This window comes from Phodopus roborovskii, unplaced genomic scaffold (genome assembly GCF_943737965.1).
Source record: "Phodopus roborovskii unplaced genomic scaffold, PHOROB, whole genome shotgun sequence".
Taxonomy (NCBI): domain Eukaryota; kingdom Metazoa; phylum Chordata; class Mammalia; order Rodentia; family Cricetidae; genus Phodopus; species Phodopus roborovskii.
This window is the reverse complement of record NW_026126517.1, coordinates 19,777,379-19,801,107: the sequence shown is the minus strand read 5'-3', so window position 1 is coordinate 19,801,107 and position 23,729 is coordinate 19,777,379. Positions and strand designations below refer to the sequence as shown.

The following is a 23,729-nucleotide window of genomic DNA, read 5'->3' as shown; positions in this document are numbered from 1 at the left end:
GAAGGAAGAGAATTTTGATCAATTTGCTTGTTGGTAACCTTAAACTCCTAGAACACTGCTTGATACCAGAGTAGCCCTAGGCCTTGGTCTATGTCTTTAGCTTCATCTCTAGCTACCAATTTCCCCAGCAATCCTGACTATTTCATGACTCTTCTCATTTCATATAGTTGCCTCTAATCCCAGGCCTGCCTTCCTTTATTCATTCATTCATTCATTCCTTTCTTTCTTTCTTTCTTCCTTCCTTCCTTCCTTCCTTCCTTCCTTCCTTCCTTCCTTTCTTTCTTTCTTTCATTCTTTCTTTCGTTCTTTCTTGTTCTGGAAGTATCTACTCAAGACCCACCTCAGGGTTTCTATCTGGCAACTTGAGTTTATCTTTAAAAACTCAAGTCAGATTTAACTGCCTCTAAAAATCTTGTATGAGTCCCAAAGGCTGGGTTAAGTGTTCACTCTGTTCTCTCATTGCATCCATTGATTCATATTTAAACCTGACTATTATAAATATCTGTGTTCCTCTTCATCACTAGGCCGAGAGCTCCTCAAAGAACAAGGGTGAATATTATTTCCTTAACCCCATACTTCTTGAATCTTGGCATAGTGCTTGGTACTTAGCAAGTATTCAGACTTGTTGATGTTGAGTGATTGAATGGTATAGTCCAGATATCAGGGAGTCACTGCATATCATGCTTAGAGTAAGGCCGTAATGTGTCCTCCAACACCAACAGCATACCAAAGTTGCTACAATCACATATCATCTGGCAGGAGGGCCCGTGGGCACAAAGGGCAGTGAGGGTCATGGAAAATATATGTGATATTTAATGGATCTTCAGGGAAATCAAAGTGATGCACCCCTTGCCAGGTAAGAAGGATGCCAGCCAGCCAGTTCCCAGAGACATGCACAATGGCACTAGAACTGTCAGAGCTATTGGGCTCAAGTGACTGGTGCCCTTAGTTCACCATTACCTAAGTATTTCCCCCAGACATTATCCACAGTAAGAGGTAAGACCATGGAAACCTGAAACTTGGGGTGACTGTCCCCTCCATGACAGTTGCTCTGCCTTTCCTTGCCAACCGGTGCTGGCACGCATACATGGCCACCTGCTCATCTGCCTTTTACTGTTACTGTTGGCAGGTTAATGACCTAGTGACTTCTTTGCCCGTCACCTTAGAGTTGGGGGCTGTGAAAATCTACCAGAGTGGCATGTCTACTGCCGTGGAAACAGATTTTGGGCTCTTAGTGACGTTTGATGGCCAGCACTACGCCTCCATTTCCATCCCAGGCTCTTATATAAACTCCACCTGTGGCCTTTGTGGCAACTACAATAAAAACCCACTGGATGACTTCCTCCGCCCAGATGGCAGGCCTGCCATGTCAGTGCTGGACCTGGGAGAGAGCTGGCGTGTCTACCATGCTGACTGGAAGTGTGGCTCTGGCTGTGTGGACAATTGTACTCAGTGTGATGCTGCCACCGAGGCCCTATACTTTGGTTCTGACTACTGCGGCTTCCTCAACAAGACAGATGGCCCCCTGTGGGAGTGTGGCACTGTTGTGGATGCCACAGCTTTTGTGCACAGCTGTGTGTATGACTTGTGCAGCGTGAGGGACAATGGCACGCTCCTCTGCCAAGCCATTCAGGCCTACGCCTTGGTGTGTCAAGCCCTGGGCATCCCAATTGGAGACTGGAGAATCCAAACTGGGTGTGGTAAGCTAGCATGCCATCATATGAAAGGTGCCCCCATGCCAGGGATGGGGATAGGATTTCAAACCTCCTCCAGACCCTGTTAAGAGTCATGGTTCAAGAATGAGGGTGGTATTGAAATATCACAAATTATACAGAGTAAACTATAAAGAGATCTTTACCCCTTCCACTTTCATAATCAAGAAATAAGAGACCACTGATGAGCATAAGACATCTAGAAACAGGACATGGATGACAGAAAAATGCATGGCTAGAGAAACCCCCATAGTGGGATGACTGCCCAGAGCTGAGCGAGAGAGAGAGGCGATTCCACAGTTAGAGTGGCTGTTGAGGAAATAGAACCCACACGGGGAATGGTTTCCCTCCTCAGTGGAGGATTCCATCCTGGCTCTTTAGCTCATCTTTGGTCCCCCACCTCCAGGGCCTTCAGAGTATGTGCCATTTGTTCTGTAGGATCTCATCCCATCTGGCCAGAAAAAGGGCTTTGGACAGAGAATAGAGCCTATCAGTAAGGAAGCACTTTTCTTGCCTAGCCAGAAGTAGTCAGGAGAGGCCTGGGCTTGTGAGAGTACCCAGGTTCTTTTTACAATAGGCTTTTTGGCAAAGTTTTCCCATACCCCTTAGTTGTTTTACTGTTTCTCCCCACCCCACTATTCCATTACATCTCCCCTTTCTTACTGATATAAGCACAATTATAACTTGTCTCCTTCCTGGTTCCTGGTTCCCTTTGCATGAGTAAATAGACAGTTGTTGTTCATGACTTTGAGAGACAGTGTGTGGAGGTGAGATTTAAGTTTCTCTGAATTCCAAGTCTAGATGGAGCTTCCCTCCACAGCCTGGGTCGGAGTCACATAAATCATCATGTGTCAGATTCAAATCTCAGTATATTGGTCACACTACCAAGAAACAGTGTATCTTGCTGTGTGACTGACTGGTCAGTTTCCATTATACCCAGAGCAGCCATCTCATAATTCACATTCAAGTTGAGTATGGCCTCTCTTTGAGCCTTATATAATCCAAGAGCATCCAAATTGCCCAACTAAATTTTTATAAATAATGGTTGTATATTTTTCCTAGTGGTCTGGTTCTCGTCTTATACCCACCCACCTGCCTTCTCTCTTACTGGGATGAATTATATTTAATTCAGAGCTGATTTACTAGACATATGCCTGCCTGCTGGATTCAGCTAGATTCAAACATTTATGTAGACTTGAACGCTTTTAAATAAGAGAAGCCGGCTTATAAGGCATTGGCTGCCCCAGGAAGAGAGCAGCTAGCTCCCAGCAAGCCTCCCAGAGGAACAGGCACACCATCTCTGCAGACTGCTCAGTTTCTTTCTCATTTTTAATGTCCCAGGAATTCATTTCCACAGTCTGCCTCGGTCACACTCAGATATTTTAAGTGTCTTCTTGTTTGAAATTTCATGTCTTCAAATTGCTGCTCTAATGGGTACAATTTTCATTTCTCCTGAAAGTTTTATTTCCTTCTAAGAATGGGACATGCTCTTTAAAATCAAGGCATCTCCTGTGTCCTTGGTGGAGGATTTGAAAACATCTTCATGACCGAAGATCACTCAGTAATAACCCTCTATTGAGGAGTGGGGCTAAGCTAGTAAGGACAAAGAACTTCAAGGTGCATTTTAGTGGGCTCAAGTTCAGGGAAAACAAAACAAAACAAACAAACAAACAAAAAAAAACAAACTAAAACAAAACAAAACAAAAAAACCTCACAACCCCAGCATATAGAGAAAGCAATGTGTCAATACTTACAGGTGCCCCCCTTCAGTCTCTTCCCCAGTAAGTGGTCACTTGACCCCACTCTGGGGCCTGAATGATCTGGGAGGAGCATTTTTGGTTTTTCTCAGCCCCTGTACTGGTTGGCTTCGGGTCTGCTAATCTATGACCGAGCTGTCTTCCTTTCTCCGCACCAGTGTCTACCGTGCGGTGCCCAAGTTTCAGCCATTACTCTGTGTGCACCAGTAGCTGCCCCGACACCTGCTCGGACCTGACGGCCTCTCAGAACTGTGCCACACCTTGCACGGAAGGTTGTGAATGCAACGAGGGCTTTGTCCTCAGCACCAGCCAGTGTGTCCCGTTGCACAAGTGCGGCTGTGACTTCGATGGCCACTACTATACCATGGGGGAGTTCTTCTGGGCCACGGCCAATTGCACGGTGCAGTGCTTATGTGAGGAGGGAGGGGATGTCTACTGCTTCAACAAGACCTGCCGGAGTGGGGAGGTGTGTGCTGTGGAGGATGGCTACCAGGGCTGCTTCCCCAAGCGGGAGACTGTGTGCCTGCTCAGCCAGAACCAGGTGCTACACACATTTGATGGTGCTGCCTATGCATTCCCTTCGGAGTTCTCTTACACACTACTCAAGACCTGCCCGGAGCGTCCTGAGTACTTGGAAATTGACATCAATAAGAAGAAGCCTGACGCTGGGCCTGCTTGGCTCCGGGGTCTTCGGATCCTCGTGGCTAACCAAGAGGTCAAGATAGGAGGAGTCGGGGCTTTGGAAGTCAAGGTAAGAGTCCTTGCGTCCTTTCAGAGTCTTCAGATGGAGTGATGGAACTTTTCATTTGGCTTGGCTTTCTCTCTCTGGCTATGAGTAGATTCTAAAAAGAACATGGCTTCAATAGGGTGACATTTTTAAATAATCGACCCAAAACGAAACTCTAGCAGGTGGAGAAATAAAGCCAGGTGGAAATTTTCTGAATTAAGCAGAGTAAAACTTACTCTCTACGAGCACAAGTCCCCACGGAAGGTTATGTGCCAAACACTATTCTAAGCCTTTTTCATCAAGTAGGTTGTAGCATTACCTGTATCATATAGCTGTCAAAACCAAGCTACATAAATGTTAAGAAACTTGCTTTAGGGACACACAGCTTCAACATGGGATTTAAGAGCAAGTAGGCTGGGTGTTGTCCTTTCTGTTCTTCACTGATATAATATTCTTTCTGCATGTAGAATGGAATTCACTCTCACAATATGGAAGTCAGGGTAAGATTTCTTGGGGTGCCTCAAAACTGCCTCCTCTCCCTCTGACATGGGCTAATGTAGCCATGATCAGGGGTCCAGGCTCATTAGTTCTGGAAGGAACCTTGATAATCACGATAATCACTTAGAGCAGTGTTTGATTCCACAGGAGATGCCAAAGGGCTAAGCTGACTTGGCTGAGATGAGATGATGCAGGGAAAGGATTCTCCCTCCTTTCAGTCCAGGGTGAATTGAGTGGCATTCTAAAAACAAATGTTACCATCATGCAGCCTAGGGAGATTACAAGACACATGTCCACAGACAGAAAAGGCCGTGTTCTCAGCCCCATTAGTGAATTGACAGAGACTAATCTAGTAAAGGAATAGCAGACATAGTGAATGGACTTCTAGACATTAGCTCTCCTTGATGCACCCCAGTGGTCTGGGGCACAAAACTAAAATCTACCAGCAAAAGAAGGAGCCACAAAGGAGTGGAGGAAGGGCACCGTCTGGGAAACATTGCTTGAAGGGAAATTGGCTGCAGGAGGAATACAGCCTTCCAAGACAATTTCACTCAGTGTGATTGTGTGGGAATAGCTTAAGATGTGGTATACAATAAAGTAATGAGAGAATGGAGGTTCAAAGGAAAGAAACAAGCCTGTGAATAAACAGGTGTTGTCTGTGTGCAGTTTACATACACCATCAGCTCCTTGGTATTTTCAAGGAGCTGGCTCTTTGCCAGCCTCGGAAGCAGTGGGGTCCTTCATGGGTCCCCGTCACTGATGCCAGGGCTTTTGATTTTTCAGCTTAATGGTCAAGATGTGGAATTACCCTTTTTCCATCCTTCGGGGAGGCTGGAGATTTATCGAAACAAAAACAGCACAACTGTAGAGTCCAAGGGCGTGGTGACAGTCCAGTACTCTGATGTGGGCCTGTTGTATATCCGGCTGTCCACCATGTACTTCAACTGTACTGGAGGCCTGTGTGGCTTTTTCAATGCCAATGCCAGTGATGAGTTCTGCCTTCCTAATGGCAAGTGCACAGACAACCTGGCAGTGTTCTTGGAGAGCTGGACCACATTTGAGGAAATCTGCAATGGCGAGTGTGGGGACCTGCTGAAGGCCTGCAACAATGACTCCGAACTGCTCAAGTTCTACCGGGGCCGTTCCCGGTGTGGAATCATCAATGACCCCTCCAACAGCTCCTTTCTGGAGTGCCATGGGGTGGTCAACGTCACTGCCTACTACCGCACCTGCCTTTTTCGCCTGTGCCAAAGTGGGGGCAATGAGTCTGAGCTGTGTGATTCTGTGGCTCGTTATGCCAGTGCTTGCAAGAACGCAGATGTGGAGGTGGGCCCTTGGAGGACCTATGACTTCTGCCGTAAGTTAGGGCTGCATGGTGGGGAGGCTAGGGCCGGGGAACACATGCTCAACCATGGTTTCCTAGTCAGATCTTCTTAGTTGGACCGAGCTCAAGGGGAGTCTAATGACTTGTCTTTGGTCCCATTACCCCAAACTAGATTGCTTCTCACCCTTATTTTCATTGTGTGTGTGTTTTGTGTTTTATATGTGTGCATGTGCGCAAGTACATGTGTGTGTATAGGCTAGAGATTGGCATTGATATCTTCCAATCTTTTCCACCTTACTATTTTTGGTAAAAGATATTGATTTTTACTATGTGTGTGTGTGGGTGTGTGTGTGTCCCCTCCAGTGTGCACATGCAGATGTCATTGGAGGCTGGAGAACATCCAATGCCTTGGGGCTAGAGTTAAAGGCTATTGTAAGCATCCCAATATGGGTAATGGGAACCAAACTCCAATCCTCTGCAAGAACAGTGCATGCTCTTAATTGGTGAGCCATCTCTTCAGCCCCTCCAACCTTATCTTTTGAGACAGTGTCTCTTACTGAATCTAGAGCTCACTGACTAGCTAGACTCACTGACCACAGAGCACCAGGGATCCACCTCTCTCAGTGCTGGGGTTATAGACACTCGAGCTTTTATATGGTTGCTGTGGATCTAAAGTGGGGCCTTTATGTTTGTGTGGCAGATAACTTTATCAACTGAGCCACCTCCCAAGTCCTTTCTTTTCATTTCTACACAGTATCGTTTCATTGTAGAGCAGTTAGCCATCCCATTGACTAGTGGTTTTATCTACAGAGAGCATAGACACAGGGTTAAAGGATGAGAAACCTTGTTAATGCCTCTGTGGGTACCTTAACCTTTCCCTTGGGCGCAGAAGAGCCCCATTCATTTCATAGGGCAAAATCAGCTGTGGAGCTATTCAGGGTATTAGAGATCAGTGTTTCTCCCTGGGGCAAACTTGACAATGGCTTTTAAGACAGTGCCATGTACCTGACTCTTCATTTTGTCCCCAGAGTACGTGATCCCTCTCAGCCAAGCAGTGGTAATACTAGTAGTCATTAGATAATTCCTGAGCAGACAAGATACCAAACACCCTGCTTATCAGAAGAAGCAGAAGGGATGGCCTGAGAGGGTGGAACCCATGCAGGACAGTAAGAATGGCACAACTAGGGCTTCTATATATCACTCTCCCCTACTAAAAACTTTGGCCCTGAACAAAAACTTAAACCATGAAGATGCCAACTGCTTGGTCTGTGTATCTCTCTGTCATGGCCCACCCTAAGCTTGATCATTTCAATTTTTTTTAAAAATAGTTTCGAAGTTACACAAACATCATGAACATTCCTATGTACTCATTTACACAGATTAAACCTGCTGTATGCAGTCTATCCCTTTTGTGTCCTTTCCCCATCTGCCCCCTCATCCCAATCTGAGAGTAAGTTGTGCATACTGTGGCCCTTTCCTCAACCTTCTGTAACTGTGACAGAATACCCAAGGGTATTTCTCTTTCAGCGAGGTAGAGCATTATTTTTGGCTCATGGTTTCAGCTCAAAGGTTGGTCATCCCTAATGTCCCCCCCTTTGTTTTTGGTCCTGCAGTGAGAGTAGAGCATGGTTGGGACACGTGTGTGTGTGTGGGGGGAACATGTTCACTGTATGAATGGGAGGGAGAGGAAGGGCTGCGTTCTCACTATCCATTTCTAGGCATACCCTTAAAGGTTTGCTGGAGACCAAACTTTTAATTTTGGGGGAACATTTGAGATTCCAACCAATTACACATCCCCACTAGTTCTTCTGCAGATATTCCCTGAGACTAAGGTCATTGGTGTATGTAACTGTAGTGCAGGTATCCCCTTTAGGAAATTTAATGTAGATAGATCAACTTAATATCCACATTCCAGTTTTGTCATCTAAATCAGTAGTATCTTTTATGTTTTTTCCCTCTGCATGGATCTAGTCTTGATTCATGTGTTAACACTTATTTCTTTAATACTATAATATATTCTGTAATATGATTGGAACAATTCCTTAGCTTTCTGTACCCTTTAAAATAGAATGACTTCTTATGTAGACTTTGGTGTCACTCATGGTGAGCCTCAATTGTGGGCCCCATTCAGCCTCCTCACAAGTTCTACAAGCAGACTAAGGCTATGTCCAGCCTGCCCCCTTGTGGGTAAGCTGCATGCTGTTGTCCAGGTCAAGGAATGGGTGGAACCCTCTGAGGATTTCCCACGAGTTTTCCCTTACAACCAAAAAGCAAAGTGTGGGGAGATTTTTGAGATGTTCCTTTGCTGCTGTCCATCAAAATCTGCCCTGCTTCAGCACCTACTGTCGACTGATTCTGGCTTGTGCCATATTTTTGCACTGATTACCAAATGACAATTCCAGGTCCAGCACTGTCTTCCCTACTTTACCAGTCAGGAGTTGCCATCCCAGTGTAGGCAAGAGCCCTCCCATCTCTCCCAACCAACCGTCCCTCATTGATGTACCCACCCACTCTCATACCTCTTCTCTATCTCACCTCGTCTCAACAATAGGTACATGGGTTTGGTTTTTTCTTTAAGGCCTTATATTTCATATATTACATTTGAAAAGTATTTTGATGTTAAAGTTCTTCCATGTTTGGCCTATAGGAACCTTCAAACTGACTCCTGTCCTTTGTCAAACCTCTACTGTGTGTTTTTTTTTTAGCACTGTTTTACTTTCTGGTCAAACATTTATCTCTGTATTCTCTCCACCCTGGGCAACATTCAACCCATATACCAAGAGGCTCTACTCCCTTTTGGTGAGAGGTGCTTTAGAGGTAAACATCTGGATACCAGTTACCCAGTGCTTTTGGGGGTATCTTTTTTTGGGGATATATTTCAGCAGAATTAAAGACACACACACACACACACACACACACACACACACACACACACACACACCTTTAAACCTCCGGTTTATGAATGTCAGAAATTCAGTGAGTATGTAGCAAGCCTAGTGGCTGTCAACTTGATCAAATCTGTTCCTGATGAGCCTTAGCTTCCTTCAGAAGGGACTACGAGGCAGATGTTATGAGTCTGAGTCCTGAAGCTCAATTCTTCACACAGTCATCTTCAGCAGGAGAGCCACTGTGTTGTTAACTGCTCTACCTAGTGGGATCTTGAAATACTTCCAAAAAGCCTCTCTGATCCATCTGCTCTCCCCCACACCTCCTTCCTTCCTCCAGCCTCTGGAGTGTGGGTTCTGCCCCTGCTCTCACTCCCAGCTTTCTGGATGGATTTCACACATGGTGTGGAATTGCCATGTTCCCCCATCCCAGATCTATGCCACTGTCATGTCATCTTTCTAGGCAACCAGCTCCTGCCTGGCAGGGTGTGCTTGTGGACTTTTTACTATACATTTTACTATACAAAATACATTTTGGTAGTGCTCATTTTAGTCTTGCCTGGCTGTGAGGGCTCTTGAGAGAGGCATGTCACCAAGCCTCATCCAGGCCAGTGGAGTGGAGGCAGCTTGTGTAAGCACCTTTTAAAGGGTGATTTGGGCAGAGGTGGCCACATGGAGCATAGTTTCATTGGAAGGAAAGGCAGGCTTACACCTGGCCTACTCACTAGGTTGGCTCTTTTGAATCTGTTGAGAATGACCAAAGTGTGCACATTTGATCAACCAGCTGTCTGACTGGGTCCTGAAAATCTGAAGTTGTCACCCAATCCCAGTTCAAAGAAGATGCTATTCCTTGTCTGTGGTTGTCACCCAATCCATTTCAAGGAACAGCATCTCCTTTGAACTTGGAAAGAGACTACCATGTTATCTCTGTTTGAACATTTTTAGCCAGCTTTCTTGTTGGCAGAGCTGGATCCCCAATTTAGTAATTTCCCAGAGTGATTTCAGGGGTAGGGGAAGTTTTATTACTCCACGTCTCTATGTTCCAGACTTTCAGACAAACCCAGACAATACAATAAGTCATAAGCAACAGCCATTTAAATAAGTCATGTTATTTGCTTTCCCCATAAACCTGCAGTCAGTGCTATAGCATTCATAATTTAGAGACAAGTGTGAAAATCCCTCTATCCAGACATATATAATCAGTGGTGAACTAGCCTTCAACTCCAAAGCTGTATGGTATTGTAGTCGATGGAAATAGAGAGAGTCCTTTAGCCTAGAGGAAAAAAAAAATAAAAAGATTGGCTTTCAGTCCACACTGCAGAACGATTGAGTTGGTCCTCATGGGCAGAACTATTATATCCATGCAATTTATTTCTCTGTAGTGTCTTTCATGTCCTTGGTTCCTAAGACGCTGGAAAGGAACGATTGTATGTCTCTGAGCCAAAGAAAGTTCTATGAGCAAGTTCTCATTTTCCTAGAGGGATGGGGAACTTTGCAGATCTTTAGACCACACAGACGTGTAGGCAGATTTCTTCTGTACTCTTGGATTCTGTCCCTGCTCCTGTCAAATTGTTACCAGCCAAGACATGGAGAGAAGTGGGGTGCTTACCCAGACAGCCACAGACACTCCTCTACAGCAGAGACCTGATCTCATAAGGAAGGCTTCTGGGAGAAAGTGTGATTTGAAAGGAAGTGTGAAGGAGTCACAAGACATGGCAGAGGACAGTGTGAGCAGAGACAGAGGGATCACTTCACACAGAGCATGGTGAGGAGGTGAAGACCACAGGTGCCAGATACAGAGAAATAAAAGGCACAGAGAAAGACATAAGGCCAAGGCAAGAAAGATGGTCCAGATCGGGGGAGTGTGTGCTATTTATTGATACTCTACTATGGACTCAGCATATTAAATTATTAATCCTCAAAATATGAATATTGTTGAACAATGACAACAAAGGAGACACTAGAATTCAGAGATATTCATAAGCCAAAAACTGAGAGAGATCTTTATGGCCACAAAGCAAATATTTTGTAGTACATCACACGCTGTCTTTAGAATATATGTCATGATATCTGAACCCTTTCCTGGCTCTTATCAGGCAGATAAGTTAAATCATTGGCTTCTCATATCCTCACCTATAAAACAGTGATATAAGACTTGTCTTAATCCCGGTAGTTGAGCCGAGGCACACAAAAGGGCCCAGGAGAGGGTCCACATGTAGCAGGTGTTCAGTACTTGTTTGTGGACAAAGACTCTTCTACATAGATGATCAAATACACAAATGGAGCCTGTGTGTGTCCTCTGACCCTTGGTCACACCAGTGAGGATGACCGTATTCAGTCAGAAAGCTTCACTGAGCTCATTTTGCCACACAAACATGAACCCACATTTGATTGCATTTGCACAAATATGTACTTACCTGCAAACTTATTTCCCTACCCTCCCCTCTGTTCATTTCTCAAACTTGCCTTGTCTTTGACCACCCTCAGCTCTAGAATGCCCAGAGAACAGCCATTTTGAGGAGTGTATGACATGTACAGAGACCTGTGAAACCCTGGCCCTGGGCCCCATCTGTGTGGATAGCTGCTCAGAGGGATGCCAATGTGATGAAGGCTATGCCCTGCAGGGCAGCCAGTGTGTGACTAGGAGCGAGTGTGGCTGCAACTTTGAGGGACATCAGCTTGCCACCAATGAGACCTTCTGGGTGGACCAAGACTGCCAGATCTTCTGCTACTGCAATGGCACAGATAACAGTGTTCACTGTGAGACCATTCCCTGCAAAGATGATGAATACTGCATGGAAGACAGTGGCTTATACTACTGCCAGCCCCGTACCGATGCTTCCTGTATCGTCTCTGGCTATGGCCACTACCTCACCTTCGATGGCTACCCCTTTGACTTCCAGACCAGTTGCCCTTTCATCCTCTGCACTACAGGAAGCAGATCAAACTCAGACTTTTTCCCTAAGTTCATTGTAACAGCCAAGAATGAGGATCGGGACCCATCACTGGCCTTGTGGGTGAAGCAGGTGGACGTGACCGTGTTTGGCTACAACATTGTGATTCACCGGGCTTACAAGCACACTGTGCTGGTGAGTAAATAAAGGCCAGCCTCCAGAATGGATTCAGTGCTTATGGAGACAGTATCGTGGTTCAGCAGGGTGCTGCTGAGCCATGGTGGTCCAGCATCCAAAGGCAATCATGGTGTGATATTAGATAGAGGCCTTGGGGGATCAGAGAGCAAAGGATTGCCCAAGTCATAGACAGCAAAGCGAGAGCAGAGGTAATGCTAGCAATGGATCTTAGATCAGCGAAGGATGCATCAAGAGCAAAGATCTAGATTCAAATCTAGTGTTGGTAACCACTGTGCAACGCTGGGCAACCCCATGACCTTCTGGTGCTATATCATTTATCCGTAAGAAACTGCATGGCTGGCACAGGCTGTGTTTCTCTCAATGGCACTAATGTTCTCATTTGTCACCCCCTTTTCTGAGATCAACTTGTCATCTGCCTGCTCTGGCCTCCCTGACCCTTTCATTCTCCATGAGTTCCAGAGTCTTGTTCACATTTGGAGCACTTGGGGGCACTCTACCCTGTCTTTATTCACCAGGGCCTCAGGTCCCTCCTTCTACCCTTACAACCCTCTCATCCATGAAGTCTTCTTTATCTATGATGATGGGAGTAGTAGCGCCAAAGAGTCCCATGAGCTCCTTGTACAGCCTGTAGACAGCAGCCCCATGGCAGAGCAGCCCTCCTTGCTCCACTGTTTTATCTGAGCCTGGTGTTGACTATCAGCCAGCTAGCCAGTGGGGCTGTTTCAATGGTTTGCGGTACATCCCACCACCCCAATAGGACTTCTTTACATTTTGTACGCTTTCTTTTTTAAACACTGGAATGAAGTAAACTAAACTAAACTAAACTAAATGCAATGGGCTAATATTACCTGAGAGACCCCCCTGGATTTTCTTCCTTCCAGGGATCCACTTAGCTTTGACACAGAGATGGTATAACTTCTAGACCTGCCCCCATTTTATATTTATTGGATAATCTTACCTCTTGCCATCTAAAGATGCACCCTTAGTTTGTTGTTAGAGTGTTTTTGTTTTGTTTCTGACAAAGAGTCTCATTGTGGAGCCCAGGCTGGATTCGAAGTGTGCCCCAAACACAGTGACACTTATCAAGTGAATGATTGAGGTGGCATCATGACCTTTTTAAGGTTCCTATGGGTTTCCTTCTGCTGGAGGCCATTTCTTTTGCAAATTGAACTATTAAATGGACCAGTGAGACTAGTGAAGAATATGCCAGGTATTTGTCTCTTAGCCAGATTGGATCACATTAAAAAAAATTCACGTGCATGTGTTCATATAGGTGTCCATGCCTCTGTGTGTATGTGTCTGTTTGTAAGCCAAAGGTCAGCATTAGGGTTCTTCCTTTATTCATCACCACATTTTTTTTTATTTTTATTTTATCTTAAGTGTATGGGTACTTTCCCTGTATGTATGTATGTATGTATGTATGTATGTATGTATGCATACACGTGCCCCACACATGTGCCTGGTACCCACAGAGGTCAAGAGAAGACAGTGATCCAATCTCCTGAAACAGAAGTTACAGAGAGCTGTAAACCACCATGTGGGTGCTGAAGATTAAACCTGGGTCCTTAGGAAGAGATGCCAGTGCTCTTAACCATTGAGCCATCTCTCTAGTCCCAATTATTATTTTTTGAGATTGGATCTCTCACTGTTAGTGAGTCTACAGCTCACTAACTGGCTAGATTAGATTTCCAACATGACTTTAGGATTCTCTGGTCTCTTTCTCTCTGTGCAGTCATGTGCCACCAGGTTTGGAAATTTGTTTGTGCATAACACTTTACCAACTAAGCCACTTTCCCCAGTCTTGAGATCAAAATTTCTATCAGATGTCTTGGCACTTGAAGCTACTCATGATAACACCTTCTGTCAATCCCATTCTCATCAGAGGTTAAAAGAAAGGTATCCCTCACTCTGTGGTATTACCTCACTTTTGTCCTTTCCTCCTTTCACCTTATCTGATACGTTTCTACCCTTAGGTTTATACATTTTCATGCAGCTAATTTTCTACTTGCTATTCACTACCCTTCTACTTTCTTCTTGCCTTTCAAGGTGGTTGAATTTTTTCCCCCTTAAAATATATTTATCTGTTGATAAGCCTTGCCCACCTACTTTATGGCACATCCTGCTTCTGCCTTGTCTTGCATGAAGGGATAGATATCTGAGGTTGTACGGGTTTTTCTTTCTTTCTTTTTTTTTCTTTTAAACTCTTCTTAGCTATTTGTACACACAACTCATTGGATTCTTCTTGTCTTCATTTTATTTCTATTGCTATGATAAACACTGTGACCAACAGCATCTTTGGGGAGAAAATGTTGACTTGGCTTCAGTCATTAGAGGAAGCCAAGGCAGGAACCAAAGAGACCATGGACTAAAGAGAACACTGCTTGCTGGCTTGCTCAGTTTGCTTTGTTTCATGCAACCCAGGGCAAGAGCCCAGGGACAGCACTGCCTCCAGTATTCTGGGCCTTCCCACATCAATGGTTAATGAAGAAAAGCCCTACAGACTTGCTTACGGACAATCTGATGGAGGCATTTTTCCAGTTAAGGTTCCTTCTTCCCAGATGATCCCAGCTTGTGTCAAGTTGTCAAAACGAGCAAACAACAAACAAAATGAATAAAAAAAGAAACAAAACAAAACAAAAACCACTAGTCAGCACATTCATGTCTCCTCTCTCTTTCAGAGGAACTAGTTCCCCATTCTCTTTGGGGGGGGAGTACCTTTGTTTCCCTTTCATTGTTAGGTAAAGCCCCACAAAGAGTCAGCTCACCTTCTAGGCACAGACCCTGTCCCAGTCTTATGAGATGCACTCATGGAAAAGAGCCATAAGGACCATCTGCACCCTGCTTATCAGTATCCATATCTCCCTTTCCTTTTAAGGACAGGCTGTCATTGGATGTGGAGTTCACTTAGTCTACCATGATCTCATTGCATCCTGGTTATGTTCTTAAAGACTGGGTTTTCCAGTTTCGGCTATATTCACAGGTACCATGAGCTAAAGCCTCAGTTTATCTTTCTGGGACACAGAATGCCACTCACAACAGGGAATACTATAGTGAAATGAACATCAAAGTTGCAAAGGTGAAGGAATCATGAGGACTCCTGGCCAGGATCCTTCTTTCTAAGTGCCATGCTGGGAACAGACAGATAGCTTTCAAACTCCTGACAAGAAGGATTCACTGAAGGCTTTTTACTTTGGGAGCCCATGGGATAGATTTAGCAGTTCCTTTGAATTATTAATATGCATTACAAGGCCTGCTTATTCAGTGATTTGCATTTGTTTTCCCATGATGTTATTATTAGTCACCATAGCTGAAGAATAATGGCTGTCATTATGACAGTGTAACATAAAGTGCAAGACCAACTGTAGCCCAGAGCCCCAGGTCACCACTGGTGCTCTTAGAAATGGAGGATGACATAGAAGTCACTCTCTGGGACATGAGAGTCTTCTATAATTGGGACCTTCTTGTGCACTGAACTGTGCTGCAGGAAAGTGAGAAAATCAACAAGGTCAGATAGAGCTGGAAGCAAACAGGCTCTGTATAGACCAGGCTGGGCTGTGGAGGATCCTCTCAGCCTCTTATTGAGCTTTGGAGCTTCACTCTGGTACAGTTCGGTTCAACAACCTCCTCCGTGATAAGAAACAGAAATTTTAAAAAAGAATCTGTGTGTGTATGCATGCATAGTCATATGTTTGAGCATGAGCACGTGTAGTCCACATAGTATGCATGTAGAGGTCGTAGAGCAATATTGAATGCTAGTCCTCGAATTCCACCTTGTCTGAGTTAGTGTCTCTCATTCATCACTGAGTTCACCGGGCTAGCTGGCCTGGAAGCATCTGTAGATTCTCCTGTCTGACACTCATCTTCCCACAGGGATATTTGTGTTACTGTATTCAGCATTCTTTGTGTTCTTGGGATTCAAATCCAGGTTATATAGGAAGTATTTCCTTAGCCAAAGAATGTGTTACACATGGCATCAAGAATTAAAAAAAAATGTACAGCAAACATAACAAAACATGGTTTCCCTCAAGAGTCTAGTGGGATGAACCTGCTAGCAGTTAATGTCAGTGTAATTATGAAGCATACAAAATGTTCTGCACAAAGGACCAAAAAAAAAATCACATTATTTTGGTGTCTCTTGTGTGACATCAGGTAGTAAAGAACTCAGAATGCAAGAAGAGCTAGCTGCACTCATTGGCTAGGATCATGAGCCTTTAGGGTGGCCCTGAGCTTCTGTGGACTCTCCTTTCCTGGTGATCTTCTGGGCTGCCATTTGTGTTTGCATATGGCCCACTTACTTCTGCCTTTAGGCTTCCTGTTGGAAAACAAGCTGTGTTCCACCTCCTTTCTCTTCCTCCACCCTCGAGGAATCTTACCTCTTAATGACTCAATTCTCCCCTTGCCCAGATGCAGATGTATTTCCTCCCATTGTCCCTAACCCTTCTTCCCTTGTCTTTATCCTTCACTTTCTATAGCCTTTCCCTGATACACACAAACATGCCTACTCTATCCCAAAGCCCATCCCTCCTCAAGCTCTCTCCCATCTCCCCTCCCTTCCTAATAAAACTCCTCTGTGGGTTGTCTTTCCTTCTGGATCTCCTACTTGTTATTTTATGTACAGTGTATTTTGTAATCTGACTTCTGATCTCATTATTTACATTCTCACTTTAAGATCTTAGATAATGTCCCCTCACCCAAAGCCTGCCCTCCATGGGCCAGGCTTTCTGTCATGGCCTCTTTGCCTGCTTGACACTAAAAACAAGGCAATCCTTGACTGAGGTCCTTCCAGCCTCTCTGTCTTCAGATCATCTTCTACTCCCAAGGTTGCATTTGATTTTCCATCAGCACAAAAGTGTGATAATCTTTCATTGCACCTAAGCTTTTTCATTTTGTCTGGACTTTTGCTTGGGTTATGCTCTTTCCTTAGAGTTCCTTAGCTTCACTCTCATTCCTCCTTACCTCACCCCCCATTTATCTTTTAAGCCTCCACATGAGTATTGTCTTCTGCAGGCCCCACTGATTCTGTCCCCAGGCTGAGTCTGAGGCCACACATCTCTGCACCAGTGTCACTGCTTTTCTCAGATGGTCTGACTATCTGTTGGAGTCTTTGCCTTGCCATATGCTGGGGAAAGGCTCATGTCTTGATCCAGCCTAGCACTCTGCTTAGTACACAGTAGTTGCCATACAAATATCTGTTAGACAAATGGATTCTGCATTGACAAATATGCATAGAAGCAGAGAGAGCTGAGCTGAGTGTTGAGGGGTAAATATGCACCCAGAGAAAGGGCATATAGGAAAGACCTTGTTACTATCTTAGGGAAGTTTTCTTAGAAGCAAGCCCCAAAATGGGGCTTCTTAAGAAACTGAGGGAAAGCCTAGGAGAAGAGATAAAGTGTTAGGCACTGGGATGCTAGATACTCTGAAAATGACCTACGTCATGAAGACGATTACCAAAGTGGGCCATTCATTGGCTAGGGGTTGCCCTGGTGTGGACCATGAACATCTGTGTTATCATTGTACCACAACTACAGGACCATGGACATCTGTGTTAACATTGTACCACAGCCACAGTGACTGGGATAAGGGTCTTGGCCAGGAGCAGGACAATACCTTTACACTTGAATCATAGGAGATGGTGGGCTAGAATGATGTGCTTGGTTCATTTGGAAAACTGAACTGTGAGGCATGTAGAAGGTCATAAAGAGAAGGTGGACATAATGGTTCTTGCCTTCAGGTTGCTGCTTCTAATCTTGCAGGCAAGACAGAAGCACCTAAAACCAGATGTACCAAAAGGGGATGTTGTGATGTACATCTTAGTGGTCATGTGCACATGTTTGACCTAGAGGAGAATATAAGGGAATTATAAATATAACATGCTGTGCTTGCCAAGGCAAGGGAGTGGGTTCCATTAACCATGGTCTTAGACTCAGAAAATCTTGTTGGAGAGGCAACATGGGAGCAGGTCTGAGCACAAGAGAGATGTTGATGTTTGATGAGTGGTAGTCAGGCAGAGGAACCAACAGTCATCCTCCAAAACCACAAAACAAATCCCAATGGAATTAATAACTTGAAGATTGCCTAAAATAAATCCACAGTAGAGCTAGAAATAGAAACACAGGAGTTCTAGGTTTTGGTATTTTATTCTCAACGTTAATTGAATTTTTATTACCCTCTCATTACCTTAGAGAAAACAATTTGAACTCCTAGGGGAAAAGAATGCTGTATAAACAAACAGAAGGCACTGAAATAAATAGGTATATTAGTGTACAAAGGATAGTCATTTAAGTCTGTTCAAATCCTAATAGTAAGAGTTGATTGTCATAAATAGCACTATATACAAAGCTCATGTTCTACCTGGGCAAGCCCCCTGTGGAATTTGTCCTTCAAGAGACTGATGACTAGGAGGACTGAGAAATTTCTAGGTCAACTGGGCTTTTCTATTCTTTTCTTTGTCTCTTACAGGTCAACAATGAGCGGTTGTACCTGCCCCTGAAGTTAGGACAAGGAAAGATAAACATCTTTTCTTTTGGCTTTCACGTGGTGGTGGAAACTGACTTTGGCCTGAAGGTTGTGTATGACTGGAAAACCTTCCTATCCATCACTGTCCCCCGGAGCATGCAAAATAGCACTTATGGCCTTTGTGGACGCTACAATGGCAACCCCGATGATGACTTGGAGATGCCCATGGGGTTGCTTGCATTGAGTATCAGCGAGTTTGGGCAAAGCTGGGTGAAGAGAGACACCTTCTGCCAGGTGGGCTGTGGAGACCGCTGTCCATCCTGTGCCAAAGTTGAAGGTTTCTCCAAAGTACAACAGCTGTGCAGCCTCATCCCCAATCAGAATGCTGGCTTTGCCAAATGTCACAGCAAAGTCAACCCCACCTTCTTCTACAAAAACTGTCTGTTTGACTCGTGTATTGATGGGGGTGCTGTACAGACTGCCTGCAGCTGGCTACAAAACTATGCCAGCACCTGCCAGACTCAAGGGATTGCAGTGACCGGCTGGAGGAACTACACATCCTGCAGTGAGTCCATCTTCTACCTTTCTTGCTCCTCTTTATTTTAGACTGGTGTGGGTGGCTGGTCTTCCAACTCCATAGAAGGGAGAGAAAGTTGAAAAGAGTGGCTTCAGGATATGCACTTTGTAACTGAGTCCATTATCTGAACCAGAAGGTGTAACCTCCTACGGTTTCCTTTCTTTCTCTGTAGAAATGGGTCAACACCATTAATTTGGTGGGTTGCCCTGAAGCATGGAATGAGACCATGTATCTAAAACACAGAACACCACATGCTACATTTGAATTCCACACAATAAAATGCTTTCCAGAGACTAACAGGGAAGAGTTGGATGGTTAGTTTGTTCATTTACTCTCAGAGGTCCACCACTGCATGGATAGCTTACATACTTTCCTTATATAGGTCATTCTGATATATATATATATATATATATATATATATATATATATATATATATGTACACACACACACACACACATATATATATATATATATATATATATATATATATATATATATATTCATGACTGTAGAGCATGGCAGAATATTAAGAGCATTAGAAAAGGAAGTAGAGTTCATGGATTCTAGCCTCAAATTAATCTTAAGGATCATTGTAACCAACTCACTTCCCTTCCCTGGTACTCAGCTTCTTTCCCAAAGAGCAGCCATAATGCTGCCTGTACCAGTTTTCCACAGTAACATCAGAAAGGTCAAATCAGATCATTGGAATCCAAGCACACATGCATGCTAGGTGGTGGTATATTAATGACTTGCTGTGAGTCAACCCCCCTGCTAAAACAATCTATCAATGTTATCTTATTGATTCTTTTCAATAACCCAATTAGTCAAGGCAAAATTGAGACTCATAGAAGTTGAGTTGCTTGACTAAGTTTAAACAGTCTCAATGGCAAGGTTGGGGTTTTACCCTCTCACCCCAACATCCATGTGCTGCACTAGCAAACTATACATTATAGGAGAAGAGTTAGAAGAGTTAGCTAGAGCATTTGCTGGCATTCGGCATATGCATGTAGGAAAAGGGTGATGATGGAATCACCATGCCATCTCCTATTTTCCCATCCTAGTCTCATTAACTATAGCACATTTCTTTGTATAAAAGATCTGATTGTACAAAGAGGCTGCAAATTAATGCTGGATGCTCAGAGCTCTAAATAAGGGGTGCAGCAGGCTTCACAGCGAACAAACTCTCATTTTCATCCCAGAAATGGGAGATTTGGATGCAAAGCTATTGTGGTTTAATGATCAGTCAGTCTGCATTCCATACACAGACACTGGATTGATGGAAACTGTTTGGGGGTGGGGAGAGAAGGGAAGGGAGGGGAAAGATTCCAAGACTGTTTCATCCAAATTCAGTTCTCAAGCAAGGAATGTGGGGGACATGATGCCTGTGGATGACTGTCCAGACAAATCAGCCTTTAGTGTTTTCAATCGAACAAATTTACCTACAAATGGTCTGGGACTAGAGCACTCTCTGTGGCTACTGGGGATTCACTGGAGTCAGCGCAGTGGGACTGGAGTGCTTGCTTCCCTCTAAATCAGAAAACCAGGTTCTTGGCAGAGAGCCCTAAGCATAGCATGGCATCAGAAAGCACGTTTGGAAGGGGAGCTGCAGCCTGCTTTTTCTTGAGGTCTGTCAGAGGGACCTAGCTCTTTCTCTGGTTATTGGCTTATTGGCTCTGAAGCTCTGGGGTGGCTGAAACGGATTGGGCGGGGGGGGGGGTGTTGGGGACAGTCAAGAATAATGTATGCCAAATGCCATCATGTCTAGGTGTGATGAATAAGGAAATGTATTAAAATAGCTAAAATAAACAAGAACCCACCTTCAACTAATGAGCCTCAGCTTTTATCACTCATGGGAAGGAAAAAGGATTGAGTTAGGAAACCTATGACCCCCCGCCTAAATACAGAGATACTCTGGAACGAAGCTTGACTTGTGATAAAAGATATGAAGATTTTTTATTTTTTCCTGTCTTAGTAATCTGGTCTTCTTTCCTCTTTAAAGTTCTGAACACTGGTTGCTTCCTGTGTGCATTAGTTGATCTACTCCTGGCACTGAGACTAAAGTCTGCCTGCCTCAGTCTCTCAGCCTTAGTTTCCACCCTTGCCATAGACTAGCTGGCCCCAGCTTGTCCCAGGCTGACACATCACAGTTAACAGGTGACTGAGAATGGATTTCAGTGCAGAGTGACTTAGCTTTTCCCATTTCAGCATTTCAAAACAGGGATGAAGATCCAAAATACAGAGCAGGGTGGAGGATGGAGGTTGTGAATAAATGAAAAAGAGGAAAGCTTAAACTAGAGAACAAATGTATCCATTGAATATGATATGTGGGTGTGGTGGGGAGCAAGGCAGGTTTGCAGGCGGCTAAGCTTTCCAATTTGAGTTTTTCTAGTTTGAGACATTCAGCATAAAGCATGGCCTGACAAGGAAGGCCTTTGTATCATTGGTAAATTTGACCTCTGGGAAGTTGGGGTCATCACTCCTCTAAAAGTTAAAACCCAGTTCATCATTCACGTATTAGGTATAAGAATGGTACTTCCGGGGGCAAATAGGGGATGCTAAACCAAATTGCCCATCCAACATGTGCTTTATTGGTAACAGGGTAGAATGCCAACTTTTCTCAACAATATTGGCTGCTCCTATCAATGGGATAATTTATTACTCAATTTCCTTATTTGTAAATGCATTGAAAAGCTCTCTACCCACATTGAACAAATGGCCTTGGAGGGAAAATGGGAGATATATTGTCTTAATTACAAACCCATCTACAATCCCATCATCTGAAGCTGTCGGGCTAGTTTTAGTTGCTCCATGAGGGACTTGGAGAAGAAGATGGTGAGACCACAGTAAGAGGCACAAAGTGTAACTAAGTAGACAGTGCTCCTTAGCTCTTGCCATTTGCCAGGCCTTGTTCAAGATGTGGCATGTGGACTTGTGGACCCCTTCTAGAAGGGGAAACTGAGAGGTAGACAGCGATCATAAAGAAGGCAACTTGGGGAAGAGGAATGTGTACAGAGATAGTGTACCATTGGCCATGAGGAACTGCTCTCTCTCCACCTCCATCTAAGCACTTGGCATATGATCAGTCCAAGCTGATTAGCATCATCATTTTGGGTTTCCCCTTTATCAGAGTTTAGTCATTAAGTATCTGTTTTACTTATTCCCCTTGCAAATCTAACAAATTCCTGTTGATGAATTTTTAAAAGTGAATAATTACTACAACTATTCCTACCATCAATGACACCATCAAAATCGTGTAAGTACAGAGTATCTTGTTACTCATGAGAAGGAAAAGGAAAAAATGAACCAGCAGCTTCCAAACTATATCATTTTAACAGCTGCTTGGTAAGAGAGCTGCAGCATCACACGATTTTATAGGGGAGAAAATGAGTTCAGAGAACACAAGGAACCTGATCAAGGTGATCCTGCCCACTATCAGTAGAGCCAGGGTTCAGAGCCAGGTCAGTCTGATTCCGAAGAGCTTGTCCATTCCATTCTGTTACATTGATTTCCCTGAGGGATCTGTGCACCCTGCCATCCACCCAGGCTCGATTAAATTGGTCTTCTGGCTCAACAAGAGTCGTCTTCTTGAACACAATACACATGACCAGTCCTCATTCTCCAGCCCCCATTTAGAGGGTGAGAAGAGCAATAAATCAGTATTTGAAATTTGAAAACTTAATTGTGACAGTCAGCCACCATGTTCTCAGTGTTGTTTGAAAGCCAGGAAAGACTCCAAGGTCCAAAATGTGGAGAAAGAGAGATGAGTGTCTTCCCAGATATGAAAAAGGCTATATTTTGCTACTCATGCTTTCTATTAATAGTATTAATTGATCAATACTCAATATTAATACGTCCACAGGAACAAGTTAGCTAGCACAAATTAATAAGAATAAAACATTGTGATGGAAAGACAAACCAGTGGAAAGATGAACATGTCAGCAAAAGATCTGATCACTAATTAATAGAATCAATATATAGCAGACCTGGTTTCAAATAACTTGAGGAAAGGAAGATTTAGCTAATAAATAGTAAGGAGATGGTGGGGAAACTTTCTGGGAAAAATAAGAGTTTATTCTTTCCTTCATTTCTGGGTACAAAATAAAGTCCAGAGAATAAAGATAAAACATTTTAAAATTAAATTATAAAAGTACTAGAACAAAACAAAGGAGTTTGGGTTCTTTCCCCGCACCCCCCCCCCCAATCACACTCTCAAAGCTGTTAAAGAAAACCAGATAAATTTGACCTCATAAAATCTTTACCTCTCTACATGGCAAAAACATAATTAAGAAAGCGCAATTTTTTTTAAAAAAAAAAGAAGCAAAGTCAGAGACGAATGATAAATATTTTATAATACATATGACACACAAAAGCACATTTTTACTTTATAAAGAGCACTTACAGTTTAATAAGAAGAAACTTCAACAACACAGTGTGCAATAGATGAGAAAAGGCAATTCTCAGGAGACAGAAAAATGAATATAAACAAATGAGAAGATAATAAGGCTCAGAGAAATGCAAGCTAACTACACGGACAACAGAAATAGTTTCTGATTTTCTTTCCACATTTCCAGAAATGAAAAATATGGTTGTAGTCATCAAGACCTCAGGAGACTAAATCTCCTTGTTTGTTCATTGGCACAATCTCTTCCCTTCCAGGGCAGCTCAATGGTATCTGCAAAGACTTCAGGGGCTGGAGGCAT

The 23,729-nt window shown here is 43.8% G+C and overlaps 1 protein-coding gene across 1 annotated transcript in view; it reads left to right on the top strand.

Annotated features, from left to right (window-relative positions):
- The window catches only part of LOC127231574 (alpha-tectorin), a 127,346-nt gene that overhangs the window by 79,695 nt on the left and 23,922 nt on the right, over positions 1–23,729 (top strand). Inside the window, exons 14-18 of the mRNA XM_051197181.1 lie at positions 1,130–1,700; positions 3,628–4,220; positions 5,478–6,051; positions 11,391–11,992; positions 18,455–19,016. Coding sequence (XP_051053138.1) covers positions 1,130–1,700; positions 3,628–4,220; positions 5,478–6,051; positions 11,391–11,992; positions 18,455–19,016 — 2,902 coding nt within the window. The remainder of the gene's footprint in view (positions 1–1,129; positions 1,701–3,627; positions 4,221–5,477; positions 6,052–11,390; positions 11,993–18,454; positions 19,017–23,729) is intronic.